General features: G+C 53.3%; 1 protein-coding gene across 1 annotated transcript in view; it reads right to left on the bottom strand.

Annotated features, from left to right (window-relative positions):
- LOC146812887 (claudin-10-like) overlaps positions 1-20,192 on the bottom strand; it is a 46,149-nt gene extending 25,957 nt beyond the window's left edge. The window contains exon 1 of the mRNA XM_085619958.1: positions 19,009-20,192. Coding sequence (XP_085476084.1) covers positions 19,009-19,228 — 220 coding nt within the window. The 5' untranslated portion in view covers positions 19,229-20,192. The remainder of the gene's footprint in view (positions 1-19,008) is intronic.
- Between the last annotated feature and the right edge of the window lie 652 nt (positions 20,193-20,844).

The following is a 20,844-nucleotide window of genomic DNA, read 5'->3' as shown; positions in this document are numbered from 1 at the left end:
AATGAGCTGTAACTGGGCAGTGAAATGCCAAACAAATACTAAAAATGCTGCTTTTAAAGCTAACTTTGTGACCCTCGGAGGGTGGGGCCATATAAATATTTCTATTCTTACCTTGCCTGTGGACTCAAGAGCAGCCTCACACTGACCATAAAACCGTATAAAGAGATTGGGAGCTGAGTCTTTGAACAGAAGTATACACACTGACAGCACATGAGGAGCCCCTCAGTGACCATAGGGACAAATACAGTGACAGCAAGACGAGAGCCCCTCAGTGACTATAAGAAGGTATACAATGGCACATTGAGTTGAGTCACTCAGTGACTGTGGGAACATATGCACTGACAGCAAGAGAAGAGCCCCCCAGTGACTATAATAACATATACATTAACACCAAGGGTCGAGACTCTCACTGACTGTAGAAACATTTACACTGGCGAGGAGTCTCCCAGTGACCATAGAAATACGACACTGACAGCAAGAGAAGAGCCCTTGTGTGACTGTAGAAACATTTACACTGGCGAGGAGTCTCCCAGTGACCATGGAAACATATACACTGACAGCAAGAGAAGAGCCCTTGTGTGGCTGTAGAAACATTTACACTGGTGAGGAGTCCCCCAGTGACCATGGAAACATATACACTGACAGCAAGAAAAGAGCCCTTGTGTGGCTGTAGAAACATTTACACTGACAGCAAGAGAAGAGCCCTTGTGTGGCTGTAGAAACATTTACACTGACAGCAAGAGAAGAGCGCTTGTGTGGCTGTAGAAACATTTACACTGGCGAGGAGTCCCCCAGTGACCATAGAAACATATACACTGACAGCAAGAGAAGAGCCCTTGTGGGGCTGTAGAAACATTTACACTGGCGAGGAGTCTCCCAGTGACCATAGAAACATATACACTGACAGCAAGAGAAGAGCCCTTGTGTGGCTGTAGAAACATTTACACTGGCGAGGAGTCTCCCAGCGACCATGGAAACATATACACTGACAGCAAGAGAAGAGCCCTTGTGTGGCTGTAGAAACATTTACACTGGTGAGGAGTCCCCCAGTGACCATGGAAACATATACACTGACAGCAAGAGAAGAGCCCTTGTGTGGCTGTAGCAACATTTACACTGGTGAGGAGTCCCCCAGTGACCATGGAAACATATACACTGACAGCAAAAAAAGAGCCCTTGTGTGGCTGTAGAAACATTTAAAATGACAGCAAGAGAAGAGCCCTTGTGTGGCTGTAGAAACATTTACACTGACAGCAAGAGAAGAGCCCTTGTGTGGCGGTAGAAACATTTACACTGGCGAGGAGTCCCCCAGTGACCATAGAAACAAATACACTGACAGCAAGAGAAGAGCCCTTGTGTGGCTGTAGAAACATTTACACTGGCGAGGAGTCTCAGTGACCATAGAAACATATACACTGACAGCAAGAGAAGAGCCCTTGTGTGGCTGTAGAAACATTTACACTGGTGAGGAGTCCCCCAGTGACCATGGAAACATATACACTGACAGCAAGAGAAGAGCCCTTGGGTGGCTGTAGAAACATTTACCCTGGCGAAGAGTCTCCCAGTGACCATGGAAACATATACACTGACAGCAAGAGAAGAGCCCTTGTGTGGCTGTAGAAACATTTACACTGGTGAGGAGTTCCCCAGTGACCATGGAAACATATACACTGACAGCAAGAAAAGAGCCCTTGTGTGGCTGTAGAAACATTTACACTGACAGCAAGAGAAGAGCCCTTGTGTGGCTGTAGAAACATTTACACTGGCGAGGAGTCCCCCAGTGACCATAGAAACATATACACTGACAGCAAGAGAAGACCCCTTGTGTGGCTGTAGAAACATTTACACTGGCGAGGAGTCTCCCAGTGACCATAGAAACATATACACTGACAGCAAGAGAAGAGCCCTTGTGTTGCTGTAGAAACATTTACACTGGCGAGGAGTCTCCCAGCGACCATGGAAACATACACACTGACAGCAAGAGAAGAGCCCTTGTGTGGCTGTAGAAACATTTACACTGGTGAGGAGTCCCCCAGTGACCATGGAAACATATACACTGACAGCAAGAGAAGAGCCCTTGTGTGGCTGTAGAAACATTTACACTGGTGAGGAGTCCCCCAGTGACCATGGAAACATATACACTGACAGCAAGAAAAGAGCCCTTGTGTGGCTGTAGAAACATTTAAACTGACAGCAAGAGAAGAGCCCTTGTGTGGCTGTAGAAACATTTACACTGACAGCAAGAGAAGAGCCCTTGTGTGGCTGTAGAAACATTTACACTGGCGAGGAGTCCCCCAGTGACCATAGAAACATATACACTGACAGCAAGAGAAGAGCCCTTGTGTGGCTGTAGAAACATTTACACTGGCGAGGAGTCTCCCAGTGACCATAGAAACATATACACTGACAGCAAGAGAAGAGCCCTTGTGTGGCTGTAGAAACATTTACACTGGCGAGGAGTCTCCCAGTGACCATGGAATCATATACACTGACAGCAAGAGAAGAGCCCTTGTGTGGCTGTAGAAACATTTACACTGGCGAGGAGTCTCAGTGACCATAGAAACATATACACTGACAGCAAGAGACGAGCCCTTGTGTGGCTGTAGAAACATTTACACTGGTGAGGAGTCCCCCAGTGACCATGGAAACATATACACTGACAGCAAGAGAAGAGCCCTTGTGTGGCTGTAGAAACATTTACCCTGGCGAGGAGTCTCCCAGTGACCATGGAAACATAAACACTGACAGCAAGAGAAGAGCCCTTGTGTGGCTGTAGAAACATTTACACTGGTGAGGAGTCCCCCAGTGACCATGGAAACATATACACTGACAGCAAGAAAAGAGCCCTTGTGTGGCTGTAGAAACATTTACACAGGCGAGGGGTCTCCCAGTGACCATGGAAACATATACACTGACAGCAAGAAAAGAGCCTTTGTGTGACTGTAGAAACATTTACCCTGGCGAGGAGTCTCCCAGTGACCATGGAAACATATACACTGACAGCAAGGGAAGAGCCCTTGTGTGGCTGTAGAAACATTTACACTGGCGAGGAGTCCCCCAGTGACCATGGAAACATATACACTGACAGCAAGAGAAGAGCCCTTGTGTGGCTGTAGAAACATTTACACTGGCGAGGAGTCTCCCAGTGACCATAGAAACATATACACTGACAGCAAGAGAAGAGCCCTTGTGTGGCTGTAGAAACATTTACACTGGCGAGGAGTCTCCCAGTGACCATAGAAACATATACACTGACAGCAAGAAAAGAGCCCTTGTGTGGCTGTAGAAACATTTAAACTGACAGCAAGAGAAGAGCCCTTGTGTGGCTGTAGAAACATTTACACTGACAGCAAGAGAAGAGCCCTTGTGTGGCTGTAGAAACATTTACACTGGCGAGGAGTCCCCCAGTGACCATAGAAACATATACACTGACAGCAAGAGAAGAGCCCTTGTGTGGCTGTAGAAACATTTACACTGACGAGGAGTCTCCCAGTGACCATAGAAACATATACACTGACAGCAAGAGAAGAGCCCTTGTGTGGCTGTAGAAACATTTACACTGGTGAGGAGTCCCCCAGTGACCATGGAAACATTTACACTGACAGCAAGAGAAGAGCCCTTGTGTGGCTGTAGAAACATTTACACTGACAGCAAGAGAAGAGCCCTTGTGTGGCTGTAGAAACATTTACACTGGTGAGGAGTCCCCCAGTGACCATGGAAACATATACACTGACAGCAAGAAAAGAGCCCTTGTGTGGCTGTAGAAACATTTACACTGGTGAGGAGTCCCCCAGTGACCATGGAAACATTTACACTGACAGCAAGAGAAGAGCCCTTGTGTGGCTGTAGAAACATTTACACTGGCGAGGAGTCTCCCAGTGACCATGGAAACATATACACTGACAGCAAGAAAAGAGCCCTTGTGTGGCTGTAGAAACATTTACCCTGACAGCAAGAGAAGAGCCCTTGTGTGGCTGTAGAAACATTTACCCTGGCGAGGAGTCTCCCAGTGACCATGGAAACATATACACTGACAGCAAGAGAAGAGCCCTTGTGTGGCTGTAGAAACATTTACACTGGCGAGGAGTCTCCCAGCGACCATGGAAACATATACACTGACAGCAAGAGAAGAGCCCTTGTGTGGCTGTAGAAACATTTACACTGGTGAGGAGTCCCCCAGTGACCATGGAAACATATACACTGACAGCAAGAGAAGAGCCCTTGTGTGGCTGTAGAAACATTTACACTGGTGAGGAGTCCCCCAGTGACCATGGAAACATATACACTGACAGCAAAAAAAGAGCCCTTGTGTGGCTGTAGAAACATTTAAAATGACAGCAAGAGAAGAGCCCTTGTGTGGCTGTAGAAACATTTACACTGACAGCAAGAGAAGAGCCCTTGTGTGGCTGTAGAAACATTTACACTGGTGAGGAGTCCCCCAGTGACCATGGAAACATATACACTGACAGCAAGAGAAGAGCCCTTGTGTGGCTGTAGAAACATTTACACTGGCGAGGAGTCTCCCAGTGACCATAGAAACATATACACTGACAGCAAGAGAAGAGCCCTTGTGTGGCTGTAGAAACATTTACACTGGCAAAGAGTCTCCCAGTGACCATGGAATCATATACACTGACAGCAAGAGAAGAGCCCTTGTGTGGCTGTAGAAACATTTACACTGGCGAGGAGTCTCAGTGACCATAGAAACATATACACTGACAGCAAGAGACGAGCCCTTGTGTGGCTGTAGAAACATTTACACTGGTGAGGAGTCCCCCAGTGACCATGGAAACATATACACTGACAGCAAGAGAAGAGCCCTTGTGTGGCTGTAGAAACATTTACCCTGGCGAGGAGTCTCCCAGTGACCATGGAAACATAAACACTGACAGCAAGAGAAGAGCCCTTGTGTGGCTGTAGAAACATTTACACTGGTGAGGAGTCCCCCAGTGACCATGGAAACATATACACTGACAGCAAGAAAAGAGCCCTTGTGTGGCTGTAGAAACATTTACACAGGCGAGGGGTCTCCCAGGGACCATGGAAACATATACACTGACAGCAAGAAAAGAGCCTTTGTGTGGCTGTAGAAACATTTACCCTGGCGAGGAGTCTCCCAGTGACCATGGAAACATATACACTGACAGCAAGGGAAGAGCCCTTGTGTGGCTGTAGAAACATTTACACTGACGAGGAGTCCCCCAGTGACCATGGAAACATATACACTGACAGCAAGAGAAGAGCCCTTGTGTGGCTGTAGAAACATTTACACTGGCGAGGAGTCTCCCAGTGACCATAGAAACATTTACACTGACAGCAAGAGAAGAGCCCTTGTGTGGCTGTAGAAACATTTACACTGACAGCAAGAGAAGAGCCCTTGTGTGGCTGTAGAAACATTTACACTGGTGAGGAGTCCCCCAGTGACCATGGAAACATATACACTGACAGCAAGAAAAGAGCCCTTGTGTGGCTGTAGAAACATTTACACTGGCGAGGAGTCCCCCAGTGACCATGGAAACATTTACACTGACAGCAAGAGAAGAGCCCTTGTGTGGCTGTAGAAACATTTACACTGGCGAGGAGTCTCCCAGTGACCATGGAAACATATACACTGACAGCAAGAAAAGAGCCCTTGTGTGGCTGTAGAAACATTTACACTGACAGCAAGAGAAGAGCCCTTGTGTGGCTGTAGAAACATTTACACTGGCGAGGAGTCCCCCAGTGACCATGGAAACATATACACTGACAGCAAGAAAAGAGCCCTTGTGTGGCTGTAGAAACATTTACACTGACAGCAAGAGAAGAGCCCTTGTGTGGCTGTAGAAACATTTACACTGGCGAGGAGTCTCCCAGTGACCATGGAAACATATACACTGACAGCAAGAAAAGAGCCCTTGTGTGGCTGTAGAAACATTTACCCTGACAGCAAGAGAAGAGCCCTTGTGTGGCTGTAGAAACATTTACACTGGCGAGGAGTCTCCCAGTGACCATGGAAACATATACACCACAGGTCTTCAATCTGTGGGGCGCGACCCCCAGGGGGGCCCTGGAGGCCTGGGAAGGGGGTGGCGCATTTCCAGGCCTCCCTCCTGCCTGGAATCTAAAACATGTGCTCTTCCTTTTGAAAACAGGGACACTTCATTTCGGCCCTTAAAATGCTTCAGCTGAAGGTAATTGAGTCTCTTGCTCTGTGAGAGGAAGAGGCTGGGAGGACAGGTGAAACAATCCTTTGTGCCAGGGTGCCTGCTTGCCTGAATGAAATGCAATTGTGCGTTTTGAGTTTATCTGCTAATGCAAATGGTGCTTGGGAGTGATTCTGGCTTTAATTCCTTTGTGATGGCAAATATTTTTGTTTTACTGGTGGTAAGAAGAGCATGTTTTTATTTGCTTAGTACCTCAGAGGAGGTGTTAAAGGGAATGCAAAAAAAAAATGCATTACTTATGTTCTAGTATTACTAAAATGTACACTTTGGAAGCTCCATTATATCCTACAACTATTTTCACTGTTTGTAGGAGTCTACCTTATAATGTGTGTATTGCAAGAATAAAGTAATGACTTACACTTTCACAGTGCTTTCTGTCACAGGCTGTGACCTCGTAGCACCAAAAATCCACAAGCCACTATACCCCACTGCATCAACCAAATATAATTATGTGGCTCTCTGGTTACACACAGACCTCTGAAGTGCATTAACTAATAGAGGTTTTCTAATGTAGTACAGTGCGTTTACCACTGTTTAACAACTTTTTAGAATGTATTTTTCATTTAAGCTGCCCATTATTTTATATGTAGCTACTTTATTTGGGGGCTGATTTATGAGAGGCTTGAGCCACCAGAGCATCATTTTGTTTAAGCTCCAGCGGCACAATCGTCGCAATCATATCTATGAAGTGACGCAAAGTACCCTGTGTGGTTGAGTGGCCTCGTTTATATGGAGTAAGACAAAGCAGCGCAAGTCGCTGCCTTGCCTTAGTCTGTTAAGTTGGAGTTCCATGGGCATTGCGGTGGGGGTTCCCACGCAACACCCATGGATTTTGACACTGCCACAGATTTACAAAACCATATGAACCTGGGACAGTGCCAAAACCTTACATATCCCCACAGCTGGTGTAATGAGGAGAAATGTTTCCATGTCTCCTTGTATGTTTTCCTCTTTCCATGTGTGCTGCATTCTGCAGCTCACAAAGAAAGAGGAAACCCTCTCGGGGCACCTTCCTGCACAAAAACAATCCTGCCTACATATGCGCTAGGCAGCAATTTGTGAACCAACGCAGTGGGAAAGGACAGGAATGCACCATATTTCATAAATAAGGTGCATTCTTGCTATTTCACATTGGCATAGGGCAGCGCAGCAAGAAGACTTGCAGCTCTGCCCTAGCACAATTCCTCATAAATGAGGCCCTTTGTTTTTAGCCACACCTTGGACCACACTTCCAGGCTCACTGACCTTTGGTTTGATAAACACTGTTTAATATTATTTACCCACTGTAAAAATTATTTGCTGTGGGAATTGGGTGCGTTTATGGTTGTCGATAGTTGTCAATGATGAGGAGGACCAAGTTCTAGAAATGTTTGTCAGGAGGGGGTCCTTGCACCTAAAAAAACTTTGACAGGGGGGTCTCGGCATCAAAAAGTTTGAAGACCTCTGATATACACTGACAGCAAGAGAAGAGCCCTTGTGTGGCTGTAGAAACATTTACACTGGCAGCAAGAAATGAGTCTCATCACTGACCATAGAAGTGAGTATACTGACCGCTGGAGAGGGGCCTCCTCACTGAACACATATGGGCTTCTCACTGACAATAGAAACATACACACTAACAGCAACAGACAAGCCCCACTGCTTACCATAGCAACATATACACTGACAGCAAAAGAGGAACCCCTCAGTGACTGTAAGAGCATATACAATGACACCAAGAGTCAAGTCACTCAGTGACTGTGCCAACATATACATTGACATTAGGAGATGAGACCCTCAGTGACTGTAGGAACATATACAGTGACAGCAAGCGAGGTGCCCCTCAATGACTGTAGGAACATATACATGGACTGCAGGAGATAAGCCTCTCAGTGACTACAGCAACAAACACACTGACAGCAAGAGAGACGCTCCACAGTGACTGTAGGAACATATAGAGTGACACCAAGAGTCGAGTCACTCAGTGACTGTTGGAACATACATCATGACAGCAAGAGAGGGGTGTCTCAGTGACTACAGCATCAAACACACTGACAGCAAAAGAGACGCCCCTCAGTGACTATGGTAACATACACACTGACAGCAAGTGACACACATCTCAGTGACTATAGGAAAATGTACCATGACACCAAGAGTCGAGTCACTTAGTGACAGTAGGAACATACACACTGACAGCAAGAGAGGAACCCTTCAGTGACTGTAGGAACATATTGACTGACAGCCGGACAGTAGCCCCTCAGTGACATAAGAATGTATACAATGGCACATTGAGTCGAGTCACTCAGTGACTGTGGGGACATGGGCACTTACAGCAGGAGAGGAGCCCCTCAGTGGCTGTAGGAACATATACAATAACACAAAGAGTCGAGTCACTCAGTGACTGTAGGAACATATTGTTGGACCCGGCCTCGAAGAATGGCCCTCCGTGCCCCCGCACCACCGAAACCTGGCGCCTGCAGCCCAAGCACGCGGCCCAGCCGGCCCTTCCCACCAGGACACCCGCACCAACCCCGGACATCCCCGTCCATGGCCTCTCTCCTTTCGGCCACCCCGGACCCGCGTGCCCACTCCATGCAACAAGATGGCCGCCCGGCTCCAGCGCGACCCGGGCCTCGAGGCGCCACTCCGGCTGGAGGACATCACGCTTCCAGGGGATGAGAGAGGGAGGAGCAGTTTCTGTCACACCTCTAACTCCCCTGGGACGATGGGTTTCAATCGGCCCTCCGGCCCTCCGGCCTCCCTGCGGGCTGGCTCCGTGCCTGCTGGGTGTCTGGGACTCCTCCTGACCCGGCCCTGAAAGGATCAAAAGACAATAGCAGGAAACCCCGACAAGCGGCCCCCAGGTGACAAGACCCCTGCCTGCACAGACTCCGGACATCAAAGCGGGGTCGACCTATAACAAGGGGTGCTCTGAGACTGTCCGGCAGATTCGACGCTGGAACAACGAGAGCTGCCGACGTGGTCGCGGCTCCTGGAACTTGAACCCACCTGAGCCCTGCTGAGTGACTCGCGGCTCCCTGAAGATCGTAAGACCTCCGAACTCGTACCTGAGCCCTGCTGAGTGACTCGCGGCTCCCTGAAGATCGTAAGACCTCCGAACTCGTACCTGAGCCCTGCTGAGTGACTCGCGGCTCCCTGAAGATCGTAAGACCTCCGAACTTGTACCTGAGCCCTGCTGAGTGACTCGCGGCTCCTTGAAGATCGTAAGACCTCCGAACCTGTACCTGAGCCCGCTGAGTGACTCGCGGCTCCCCCAGACTCTCACGGTCCCGCCGGACCCCGACTCCGACCACGTATCCCCCGGCTCGAGGATTGTGAGCTGTGCGCCGGATACGTCCCTGCTTTGAACCGATACCAGAGACAGTCCCGCTACCCCCTACCTTTCCGAGACTCTTGAGCCCGTGCTCCCCTTGTACATATTTGCAGTGATACCTATTTGATAAAGCTTGTTTTCTGAGAATACCCAGTGTGGTCTCTCTGTGTCGTGTGGTGCCAGAAGTACGATCCTAGTTGCGAGATTCCTCCCCCTGGGGAATCTCTCGCCAGTGCCCGGCTACAATACTACACGGGCGGGACTCAGGGAAGTCAGGACCCCCTTCCGGGCTCCTCTGAGGTCGCCGTCTAACATTGGTGGCAAGCGACGGGATTCGGGTCCATCACCTAGAGATCGTACAGTGAACATCGGACGCACGACCAACAAAAATGGCAGAAGGAAGCGCCATGAGCTCCGCAGAAACCAACGCCAACAGAGTGTTCCAGGTGGAGCACCTAGAAGAATACACACACAAAGAGCTAAAGCAGTTTTGCAAAGAACTTAAAATCGCTACCACTGGCCTCAACACTAAGGAAGACTTGCAGAAAGCACTGAAAACTTGGGTGGAGACCGGGGCCTCCCGCCCGGAAGGCACGGGGGAGCGCCCCGACGAAGCCGAACCCCCTCCAAGTGAAAGCAGCAACAATCAGGTGCGAGGCATTGTACCAGACGGGGGCCTATCCCCGGAGGAACTCGCGGACAGAGAGAGAAGCCGCAGTCATGAACTCGAGTTAGCCAAACTCAAAATCGAGGGCGAATTGAAGTTAGCGGAGAAAAAGCTAGCGGTAGAGCAAATGCGCGTACAAGGCGAACTGGAAGAAAAGAAGCTCCAACGGGAGCACGAAGGAAGGAAGCTCCAACTGGAGCACGAACGCAGCTTAAAAGAACTCGAGCTCAAGGCCCGAAATGAGGACGGGAGGCCCTCGGGAAACCGAGAGACGGCCCCTCCAGCGGAACAGAAGGTCCACATCCCCAAGGATGTGGTCAAGGAATATTATAAAAACGATGACATTCAGCAATGGTTTCGGGCCTACGAGGTCGCCATGACCTCCCATCGGATTCCACAGAAGGACTGGGGGGCGGGGTTGTGGGGGCGGTTTCTGAGCGAAGGAAGGGACACCCTGCTCGACCTACCCCTCTCCCTGCAGACCTCCTACAGCCACATGAAAGAGGCTCTCCTCACGAGATACGGCCTCACCCCAGAAATGTACCGCCAACGGTTCCGGGACTGCAGGAAGATCCCAGGCACCACCTGGGTGGAGTATGTAAACTTTTTCAGTCGGGCCTTCGATGGGTGGGTCAAGGGCAGCAAGGTCACCACCCTTGTCGAACTCACTGATCTCATGCTATGGGAACATCTGGCTGCGAACTGCTTCATAGAGCTACGTCAACATCTGCTGGATAGCAAGCTCACAGATCCCCGGAAGCTGGCTGTGGAGGCTGACCGCTGGACCAACACCCGGGTCTCCCGGGGCATGGTAGGAGAGTACCCCCGAACCAGTCAGGGACCACCCCGCCAGAGAGGGGGAGGGAACCAGGGAGGGCCGAGAGAGTCCCAGCCTAGCCCCCCGAAGACACCACCTCCACCTTTCCCGGCGCCCCCCCCACCAGTAACAGGGCCCCCTGGGAGACGAGGACACCGGATGACCATCACATGCTTCCGTTGCCAGAAACCCGGGCACTACGCCAATGACCCAGAGTGCCCCATGGCCACCCAAGTCACCCCGGCGAGACAGATAGCCAACGTAGCACTGGGGGAGGAGGTTGAGGAAGCCGAGGAGTGGGAACCCGCCGCTATGGCCCTAGTATCCCTGGGAGATAGGGAAATGATCCCTGGTAGCCTCCTACCGTCCAACACACAGAAATATGGGCAGCTCGTCAGGATCAATGGCCACCAGGTAGAGGCCCTGCGGGACACCGGGGCCAGTATCACCGGTGTCCTCAGGCACCTAGTTCCCGAGGAGCAGATCCTCCCCAATGTCTTTTGCCCAGTAATATCCGCAGACAATAGGGAAAGTATGTGTCAGGTAGCCCTGGTGCCATTTGAGTGGGGAGGGGTGATAGGTAAACTCAAGGTGGCCGTAAGAACCTCCCAGCCGGTCGACTGCCTCTTAGGGAACGACCTGGAGAGTTCTCCCTGGAAGCACGTAGAGCGCAAAGCCCACCTAGGAATGATGGGACTCCCCGAGTGGGTGTGTGCCACCACCCGATCTATGACAGCCCGACTCACTCCCGGGAGAGAAGTCGAGGGCACCCCGGTCGAAGAAACCCGTACCGTCCCCGCCGAGGGTCCTCCCGTTCCCCCATCGGAAGGGTCCGTCGCCAGCGACGAACCCGCACCATCCGACCCCGCCCCGGTCCCCGAGTTGGGGGATCTACCCGAGTTGGCCCATTGGCGCCACGAGGGCGGGCCCACCCGGGAAGAATTTTGCCGGGAGCAAGCCACCTGTCCTTCCCTGATCGGGCTGCGGCGCCAGGCCGAGGGCCAAGCCGCCGGTGACCAGACCGGAACGCACCGAATCTATTGGGAGAATAACATCCTGTATAGTGAGCAGAAATCGGTGGAGCTGGGATCCGGACGGGTACTGGTGGTACCCCTCCGCTTCCGAGATTTCCTCCTGGACTTAGCCCACGATGTCCCCCTCGCCGGTCACCTGGGTCAGGACAAGACCTACAGCCGTCTCGTGACCCATTTTTTTTGGCCTAAGATGAAAGCAGCGGTAGAGGCGCACTGCAAGTCCTGCCCCACGTGCCAAGCCAGTGGGAAGAGTGGGGGGAAGCGCAAGGCTCCCCTCCAACCCTTCCCAGTCGTCAGTACCCCCTTCGAACGAGTCGGAATCGACATCGTGGGGCCACTGGACCCCCCCACCTCCCAAGGTCACCGTTTCATCTTGGTCCTAGTAGACCACGCCACCCGCTATCCGGAGGCTATTCCCCTGCGCACCATTACGGCCCCCGTGGTGGGCCGGGCCCTGATGGGGATCTTTTCCAGGGTGGGTTTCCCCCGCGAGGTCGTGAGCGATCGCGGCACTGATTTTATATCAAGGTATATGACGTCCCTGTGGCAACAATGTGGGGTGTCCTATAAGTTCACCACTCCATACCATCCCCAAGGGAACGGCCTAGTAGAGAGGTTTAATAGGACTTTGAAAGGGATGATCGCTGGCCTAGAAGAGCCCCTCCGGCGTAAGTGGGACGTCCTGCTCCCTTGCCTCTTGTTCGCTTACCGGGAGGTCCCCCAGAAGTCCCTAGGATTCAGCCCGTTTGAATTACTCTATGGGCACCCCGTCCGAGGTCCCCTCAGTTTGGTTAAGGAAGGGTGGGAGGCAGCACCCCAGGCCACCCCCCGAGATGTGTTCCAATATGTCCTGGCCCTCCGGAACCAGACCAGGAGGTTCCGAGAACTGGCCGAGGCCAACCTGGAGGCGAGTAAAGAAGAAATGAAGCGCTGGTACGACCAGAATGCTACTCTGGTCGAGTTCCAGTCGGGCCAGCAGGTGTGGGTCATGGCCCCCGTGAAGCCTGGTGCCCTCCAGGACCGATGGACTGGGCCCTACAAAGTGGTTGAGAGGAAGAGTCAAGTCACCTACTTGGTGGACGTCCAGTCGCCTCGGGATCCCCTCCGGGTCCTGCACGTGAACCGCCTCAAGCCTCACTTCGTGCGGACAGAACTGAGCCTCCTGCTGGCCACCGATGACGGGGCCGAAGATGAGTCGGATCCCCTCCCGGACCTCCTGTGGGTCAAGGAGCAGGATGGCTCCGTGGAAGGAGTGAACCTCTCCCCAGCCCTCACTGCCCAGCAACAAGCGGACTGCCGCCAGCTCCTCAGACAATTTTCCGACCTCTTCTCCCTGACCCCCCGGGTCACCAACTGGTGTGTTCACGATGTGGACACCGGGGACAGCCCGCCGGTGAGACACCGAGCCTACCGGGTCCCTGACCGGGTCCGGTCCTGCATTCAAGCTGAAGTCTCGAAGATGTTGACCCTGGGGGTGATCGAGCCCTCTGACAGTCCCTGGGCCAGCCCCGTGGTCCTGGTTCCGAAGGCAGCAGCCCCCGGTGTCGCCCCCGAGCTCCGGGTCTGCGTGGATTACCGGGGGCTCAATGACGTTACCCGAGCCGATGCCCACCCCATTCCACGAGCCGACGAGCTCTTTGACCGACTAGGGGCCGCCCGGTTCCTCAGCACTTTCGACCTCACCTGTGGCTACTGGCAGATTGCGCTCACCGAAGGGGCCAAGGAACGGTCTGCTTTCTCCACCCCCGATGGGCACTACCGCTTCCGCGTGATGCCCTTCGGGATGAAAAATGCCCCGGCCACTTTCCAGAGACTGGTAAATAGGGTCCTGGCCGGGCTAGAACAGTTCAGCGCGGCCTATCTGGACGACATCGCTGTCTTCAGTTCAGAGTGGAGTGAGCACCTCCAGCACCTCCGGAGAGTGCTAACCGCCCTGCGCCAGGCAGGCCTCACCGTAAAAGCCAGCAAGTGCCAGATCGGGCAAGGATCCGTGGTCTACCTGGGGCACCAAGTCGGGAGTGGCCAGGTCGCCCCTCTACAGCCAAAGATCGACGCCATCCTGGCCTGGGACCCACCCATCACCCAAACGGAAGTCCGAGCCTTTCTGGGACTCACGGGCTACTACCGCCGATTCACTCGGGGGTATGGCAGCCTGGTCGGCCCTCTCACTGAACTCACGTCTAAAAAACAGCCAAAGAGGGTGCAGTGGACGGCTGCCTGCCAGGAAGCTTTCGATGCTCTAAAAAAGGCCATGTGCACTGCCCCCGTCCTCCAGGCTCCCGACTACACCAAGGAGTTCATAGTCCAAACCGATGCCTCCGAGCATGGCATTGGGGCCGTCCTGTCCCAAATGAATGATCAAGGCCTAGACCAGCCCGTCGCCTTCCTCAGTCGGCGGCTGCTACCCCGAGAACAGAGGTGGAGCACCATAGAGCGCGAAGCCTTTGCCGTGGTCTGGGCACTCAAAAAACTGCGACCCTACCTGTTCGGCACCCATTTCAGAGTCCAAACTGACCATCGGCCCTTGCGATGGCTCATGCAGATGCGAGGAGAAAACCCCAAGCTACTGCGGTGGTCAATCTCCCTCCAGGGAATGGACTTCACCGTAGAACACCGCCCTGGTACGGACCACGCCAACGCTGACGGCCTCTCCCGGTTCTTCCGCCTCAGCGAAGAGAACCCCCCAAGGTGATGGGCAGTTCTCTCCGGCTTTCAGCTGGGGGGGACGCGTGTTGGACCCGGCCTCAAAGAATGGCCCTCCGTGCCCCCGCACCACCGAAACCTGGCGCCTGCAGCCCAAGCACGCGGCCCAGCCGGCCCTTCCCACCAGGACACCCGCACCAACCCCGGACATCCCCGTCCATGGCCTCTCTCCTTTCGGCCACCCCGGACCCGCGTGCCCACTCCATGCAACAAGATGGCCGCCCGGCTCCAGCGCGACCCGGGCCTCGAGGCGCCACTCCGGCTGGAGGACATCACGCTTCCAGGGGATGAGAGAGGGAGGAGCAGTTTCTGTCGCACCTCTAACTCCCCTGGGACGATGGGTTTCAATCGGCCCTCCGGCCTCCCTGCGGGCTGGCTCCGTGCCTGCTGGGTGTCTGGGACTCCTCCTGACCCGGCCCTGAAAGGATCAAAAGACAATAGCAGGAAACCCCGACAAGCGGCCCCCAGGTGACAAGACCCCTGCCTGCACAGACTCCGGACATCAAAGCGGGGTCGACCTATAACAAGGGGTGCTCTGAGACTGTCCGGCAGATTCGACGCTGGAACAACGAGAGCTGCCGACGTGGTCGCGGCTCCTGGAACTTGAACCCACCTGAGCCCTGCTGAGTGACTCGCGGCTCCCTGAAGATCGTAAGACCTCCGAACTCGTACCTGAGCCCTGCTGAGTGACTCGCGGCTCCCTGAAGATCGTAAGACCTCCGAACTCGTACCTGAGCCCTGCTGAGTGACTCGCGGCTCCCTGAAGATCGTAAGACCTCCGAACTTGTACCTGAGCCCTGCTGAGTGACTCGCGGCTCCTTGAAGATCGTAAGACCTCCGAACCTGTACCTGAGCCCGCTGAGTGACTCGCGGCTCCCCCAGACTCTCACGGTCCCGCCGGACCCCGACTCCGACCACGTATCCCCCGGCTCGAGGATTGTGAGCTGTGCGCCGGATACGTCCCTGCTTTGAACCGATACCAGAGTCAGTCCCGCTACCCCCTACCTTTCCGAGACTCTTGAGCCCGTGCTCCCCTTGTACATATTTGCAGTGATACCTATTTGATAAAGCTTGTTTTCTGAGAATACCCAGTGTGGTCTCTCTGTGTCGTGTGGTGCCAGAAGTACGATCCTAGTTGCGAGATTCCTCCCCCTGGGGAATCTCTCGCCAGTGCCTGGCTACAATACTACACGGGCGGGACTCAGGGAAGTCAGGACCCCCTTCCGGGCTCCTCTGAGGTCGCCGTCTAACACATATACACTGAGAGTAGGAGAGGAGCCCCTCAGTGGCTGTAGGAACATATAGATTGACACCAGGAGTGGAGTCACTCAGTGACTGTAGGAACATACACCCTGACAGCAAGAGCAGGGTCCCTCAGTGACTATAGCAACAAGCACACTGACAACAAGAGAGACGCCACTGAGTGTCTATGGCAACATAAACACTGACAGCAAGAGAGACACCCCTCAGTGACTATAGGAGCATGTACAATAACACCAAGAGTGAGTCACTCAGTGACTGTAGTGACATATACACTGACAGCAAGAGAGGAACCCCTCAGTGACTGTAGGAAAATGCACAATGGCAATAAGAGTGAGTCACTCAGTGACTAGCAACATATACACTGACAGCAGGAGACACGCCCCTCAGTGACTGTAGGAACATATACAATGACCCCTACAGTGAGTCACTCAGTGACTGTAGTAACATATACACTGACAGCAAAAGAGGAACCCCTCAGTGACCGTAGGAACATATACAATGACACCAAGAGTCAAGTCACTCAGTGACTAGTAACAAACACAGACAACAAGAGAAGAACCCTTCAGTGACTTTAGGAACATATACACTGATAGCAAGAGTGACGCCCCTCAGTGACTATAGGAGCATGTACAACACCAAGAGTCTAGTCACTAAGTGGCTGTGCTAACATATACATTGACAGTAGGAGAGGAGCCCCTCAGTGACTGTAGTAACATATACAATGACATCAAGAGTCGAGTCGCTAAGTGGCTATAGGAATGTATACACTGACCACAAGAGAAGAGCCCTTCGGTGGCTGTAGGAATGTATACAATGACACCAAGAGTGAGTCACTCAGTGACTATAGGAACATATATGCTGACAGCAAGAGAGACACCCCTGAGTGACTGTAGAAACATATACAATGACACCAACAGTGAGTCACTCGGTGACAGTAGGAACGTACACACTGACAACAAGAGAACAGCCCTAAGGTGACTGTAGGAATGTATACAATGACACCAATAGTGAGTCACTCGGTGACTGTAGCAACATATACACTGACAGGAAGAGAGGAACTCCTCAGTGACTGTGGGAACCTATACAATGACACTAAGAGTGAGCCACACAGTGACTGTAGGAACATATACACTGACAGCAACAGAGGAATCCCTCAGTGACTATAGGAGCATGTACAATTACATCAAGAGTCGAGTCACTCAGTGGCTGTGCTAACGTATACACTGACAGCAAGAGAGACACCCCTCAGTGACTGTAGGAACATATACACTGACATCAAGAGTCGAGCCGCTAAGTGGCTGTAGGAACATATGCACTGACAGCAAGAGAGACACCCCTCAGTGACCATAGAAGCAGTTACACTGACACCAAGAGTCGAGCCGCTAAGTGGCTGTAGGTACATATACACTGACAGCAAGAGAGACACCCCTCAGTGACCATAGAAAAATGTGCACTGAGAGCAAGAGAAGAGCATCTCACTAACTGTGGAAATACGCACACCGTCCTCAGGTAGAAGTACTTCTGGAGCCCACCGTCCTCAGGTAGAAGTACTTCTGGAGCCCACCGTCCTCAGCTAGGAGTACTTCTGGAGCCCACCGTCCTCAGCTAGGAGTACTTCTGGAGCCCACCGTCCTCAGCTAGGAGTACTTCTGTGGCCCTCCGTCCTCAGCTAGGAGTACTTCTGGAGCCCACCGTCCTCAGCTAGGAGTACTTCTGTGGCCCTCCGTCCACAGGTAGGATGAGGCCTCCGGTAGTAAATGTCGGACTTCGGTTTGACAACGAGGCCCTACGAGAGAACACGCGCTGCTAGCTCAGTATATCTAAGCAAGGGCGTGGCTGTCAATGTTGCATCAGGTGCAGTGGCACCGGGGACCAGAGGCATGAGGCTCCAACTGACAGCTGATTATTGTTGCATTTCACAACATAAACAGCAGTCAGGGGGGGCCCTTTACTTGCTTGCACCAGGTCCACGCGCATCCTTACTCAGTCACTGCATATGAGCACAATCCGCAGCATCTGTTGCCGCTATGTATTCTCCCTTTAGATATATATTTTGTCTGTACAGTTTGCGCACATGGAGATGTGGGCCTACCCCGCCCTTCACCCCTCTTTCACCGCCACGAAACGGGCTGCATCCCCTCCCCCCCCCCCCCCCCCCCAATTTGTGTATATCCACAGGCAAAGCAAGAATTCTGGCATTAATGCACCTGTCGGCGGCGGTACAGCACTGGAAGAACAGCAATCTGTTATTTATATAGTGCTGTAAATCAGAGCGCTTGACGTGCGACGTTCTTTAGAAAATTGTTAGCACTAAATGGGTACTTGTGGTATCCACCTCAACAGCACTCATTTATACTACTTAAAGGGGTGAAAATTGGGCTGACCATGGAGGGGACAACATCGGCGTATTTTTGTTCGTTATATTATGCTATTAACATGTAGAGCTTCGGCGCCTCTTTTTTGCTCGGAGTTCCAAACTTATGTGAACTGTGACTGTCGCAGGAGACGCCGGATGCGCACACTCACTGAGCCGCCCATCCCAGGGTGACCAGACCCCCCACGCCCCCTCAGGTGGCCAGGGCTCCCGGTACCCCAGTAGGTTGTTAGAGCTCTCGGTCCCCCACTAGCCCCCTCCTACAGTTGGCGGAGCCCCCAGCCGCCCCTCCTCAGGTTGGCAGATCCCCCCAATACCCTCGCAGCCCCTGCTCAGGTGGCTAGCTAGACCTCTCGCCCCCACAACACCCCCTCCCAGCTGCCCCCCTCCCAGGGTATACAGACCAACCTAGTCCCCCCGTTCCCCCCTCAGCAACCCCTCCTGAGGTGGCCAGAACTCCCTGCCCCCCAGCAGCCCCACGCCCCCCCCCCCCCATCCCCTGAGGTGGTTAGAGCTCCCACCCCCCAGCAGCCCCTCTTGAGCTGGTTAGAGCCCTCGCCCCCCCCCCTCCCCCCAGCAGTCCCTCCTGAGGTGGTCAGAGCTCCCAGCCCCCGCAGCCCCTCCCGGGACGCACCCTCGAGCGCCAGCATGGACGGGAAGTCCTTGCAGTTGGAGATGCCGGTGGAGTCGGTGATGCACGTCTTCCACAGGTTGGACCAGAAGGTGGCCGTGGTGATGACCGTGCCGTCGATGCTCGACACCTTCCAGTAGTCCGTGGGCAGCGTGGAGCAGACCAGCACCCAGCCCGACAGGGCCAGCAGGAAGGCGACGATCTCCCCAGCCATGCTGGCCATGGTCACCGGTGAGGGTCAAAGGGCACCGATGTCAGAGCTGAGGGCACGGACGAGGGTAGAGGGCAGCGTGATGAGGGCTGAAGGCCAGGACTGAGATCAGAGGCACAGGAGTGCGAAGTGAGGGCCTAGAATGAGACCAGAGGGCACAGGGGTAAGAGATGAGGGCAGAGGGGTAAGAGCTGAGGGCACAGGTGGTAAGAGATGAGGGCAGAGGGGTAAGAGCTCAGGGCACTGGGGTCAGAGCTGAGGGCAGAGCAGTAAGAGCTGAGGGCACATGGGTAAGAGCTGAGGGCACAGGGGGTAAGAGATGAGGGCACATGGGAAAGAGCTCAGGGCACCGGGGTAGGAGCTGAGGGCAGGGGGGTAAGAGCTGAGGGTACAGGGGTAGAAGCTGAGGGCACGGGGTTAAGAGCTGAGGGCACAGGGGTTAGAGCTGAGGGCACAGATAAGAACCAAGGGCACAGGGGAAAGAGCCGAGGGCACAGGTTTAGGGCACAGACGTAAGAGTTGAGGGAACCAGCGATGGCAGAAGGCACCGGAGTAGAAGCTGAGGGCACGGGTTGACGTCAGTGGGCACCAGGGTAAGAAGTGAGGGCCCGGGCTGAGATCAGATGGCAGAGGATTAAGAGCTGAGGGCACCGGCGAGGGCAGACAGCAACGTGGCTAGGCCTGAAGGAACTGCTTGAGGTCAGAGGGCGGTACCGGGGCAAGAGTTGATGACGAACGGGTAGGAGCGCTATGTCTTAGCCGGGCACCGGTCAGAGCTGAGGGCACAGGAGTGAGTGGAGCAGATGGGCGCGGGGCTTAGAAAAGAGCCCTTCTGGCAAAAGCGGAGGTAAGAGGGGAAAAGTGGGAAACAGCAAGTGGAAAGGCTCGGGGCGCTGGGGTAAGAGCAGGGGGCGCTGAGGGTGGGTGTCACTGGAGTTTCTCCTTGGTCCAGTTTCTTCCCTGTGGTTGGTGTGTGCTCTCCAGACCATAGCTTCCCTCCCGCAGTGCATCGACCGTTCCCTCACACACACGCACCTGCCCACCAGTGGAACTCCTCCCACCACCCTCCCCCAGCCCTACTTAACACAGCGGCCCAGATCTCTCCTCCTCCTCCAGGCACAGCCCATAAGGAGGCCTTGCTTCGACCCTTCGTGCCTTCAATCTTCGGCCTCACACCCTCTTTTAATGTGAGTCTCCCACCCAGTGCTTTAAAGGAAATATGGAAGTGCAGGTAGTGCCTGGCTGATGCTCAGAAGTGCCGATATTCTCCCATTAAAAGCATTGCACCATAGCCGAAAGTGCAGGTACTCTTTCATTAAAAGTATTAAACCAGTGCTGAGATGTGCAGGTAGTCTCCCTGTGAAAGTATTGAACCAGTGATGAGAAGTGCCAGTACTCTCCCATTAAAACTATTGAATAGCAGATGAGAAGTGCCAGTACTCTCCCATTAAAAGTATTGAATAGTTGATGAGAAGTGCCAGTGCTTTCCCGTTAAAAGTAGTGCACCTGTGCTGAGGCGTGCAGGTGTTCTCCCATTAAAAAGTATTGCACCAGTGTTGAGAAGTGCAGGTACTCTCCCATTCAAATTATTCCACCAGTGATGAGATGTGCAGGTAGTCTCCCATTAA

Source organism: Triturus cristatus, chromosome 7, assembly GCF_964204655.1.
Source record: "Triturus cristatus chromosome 7, aTriCri1.1, whole genome shotgun sequence".
Lineage (NCBI taxonomy): Eukaryota > Metazoa > Chordata > Amphibia > Caudata > Salamandridae > Triturus > Triturus cristatus.
This window is presented reverse-complemented; position numbering and strand designations above follow the sequence as displayed.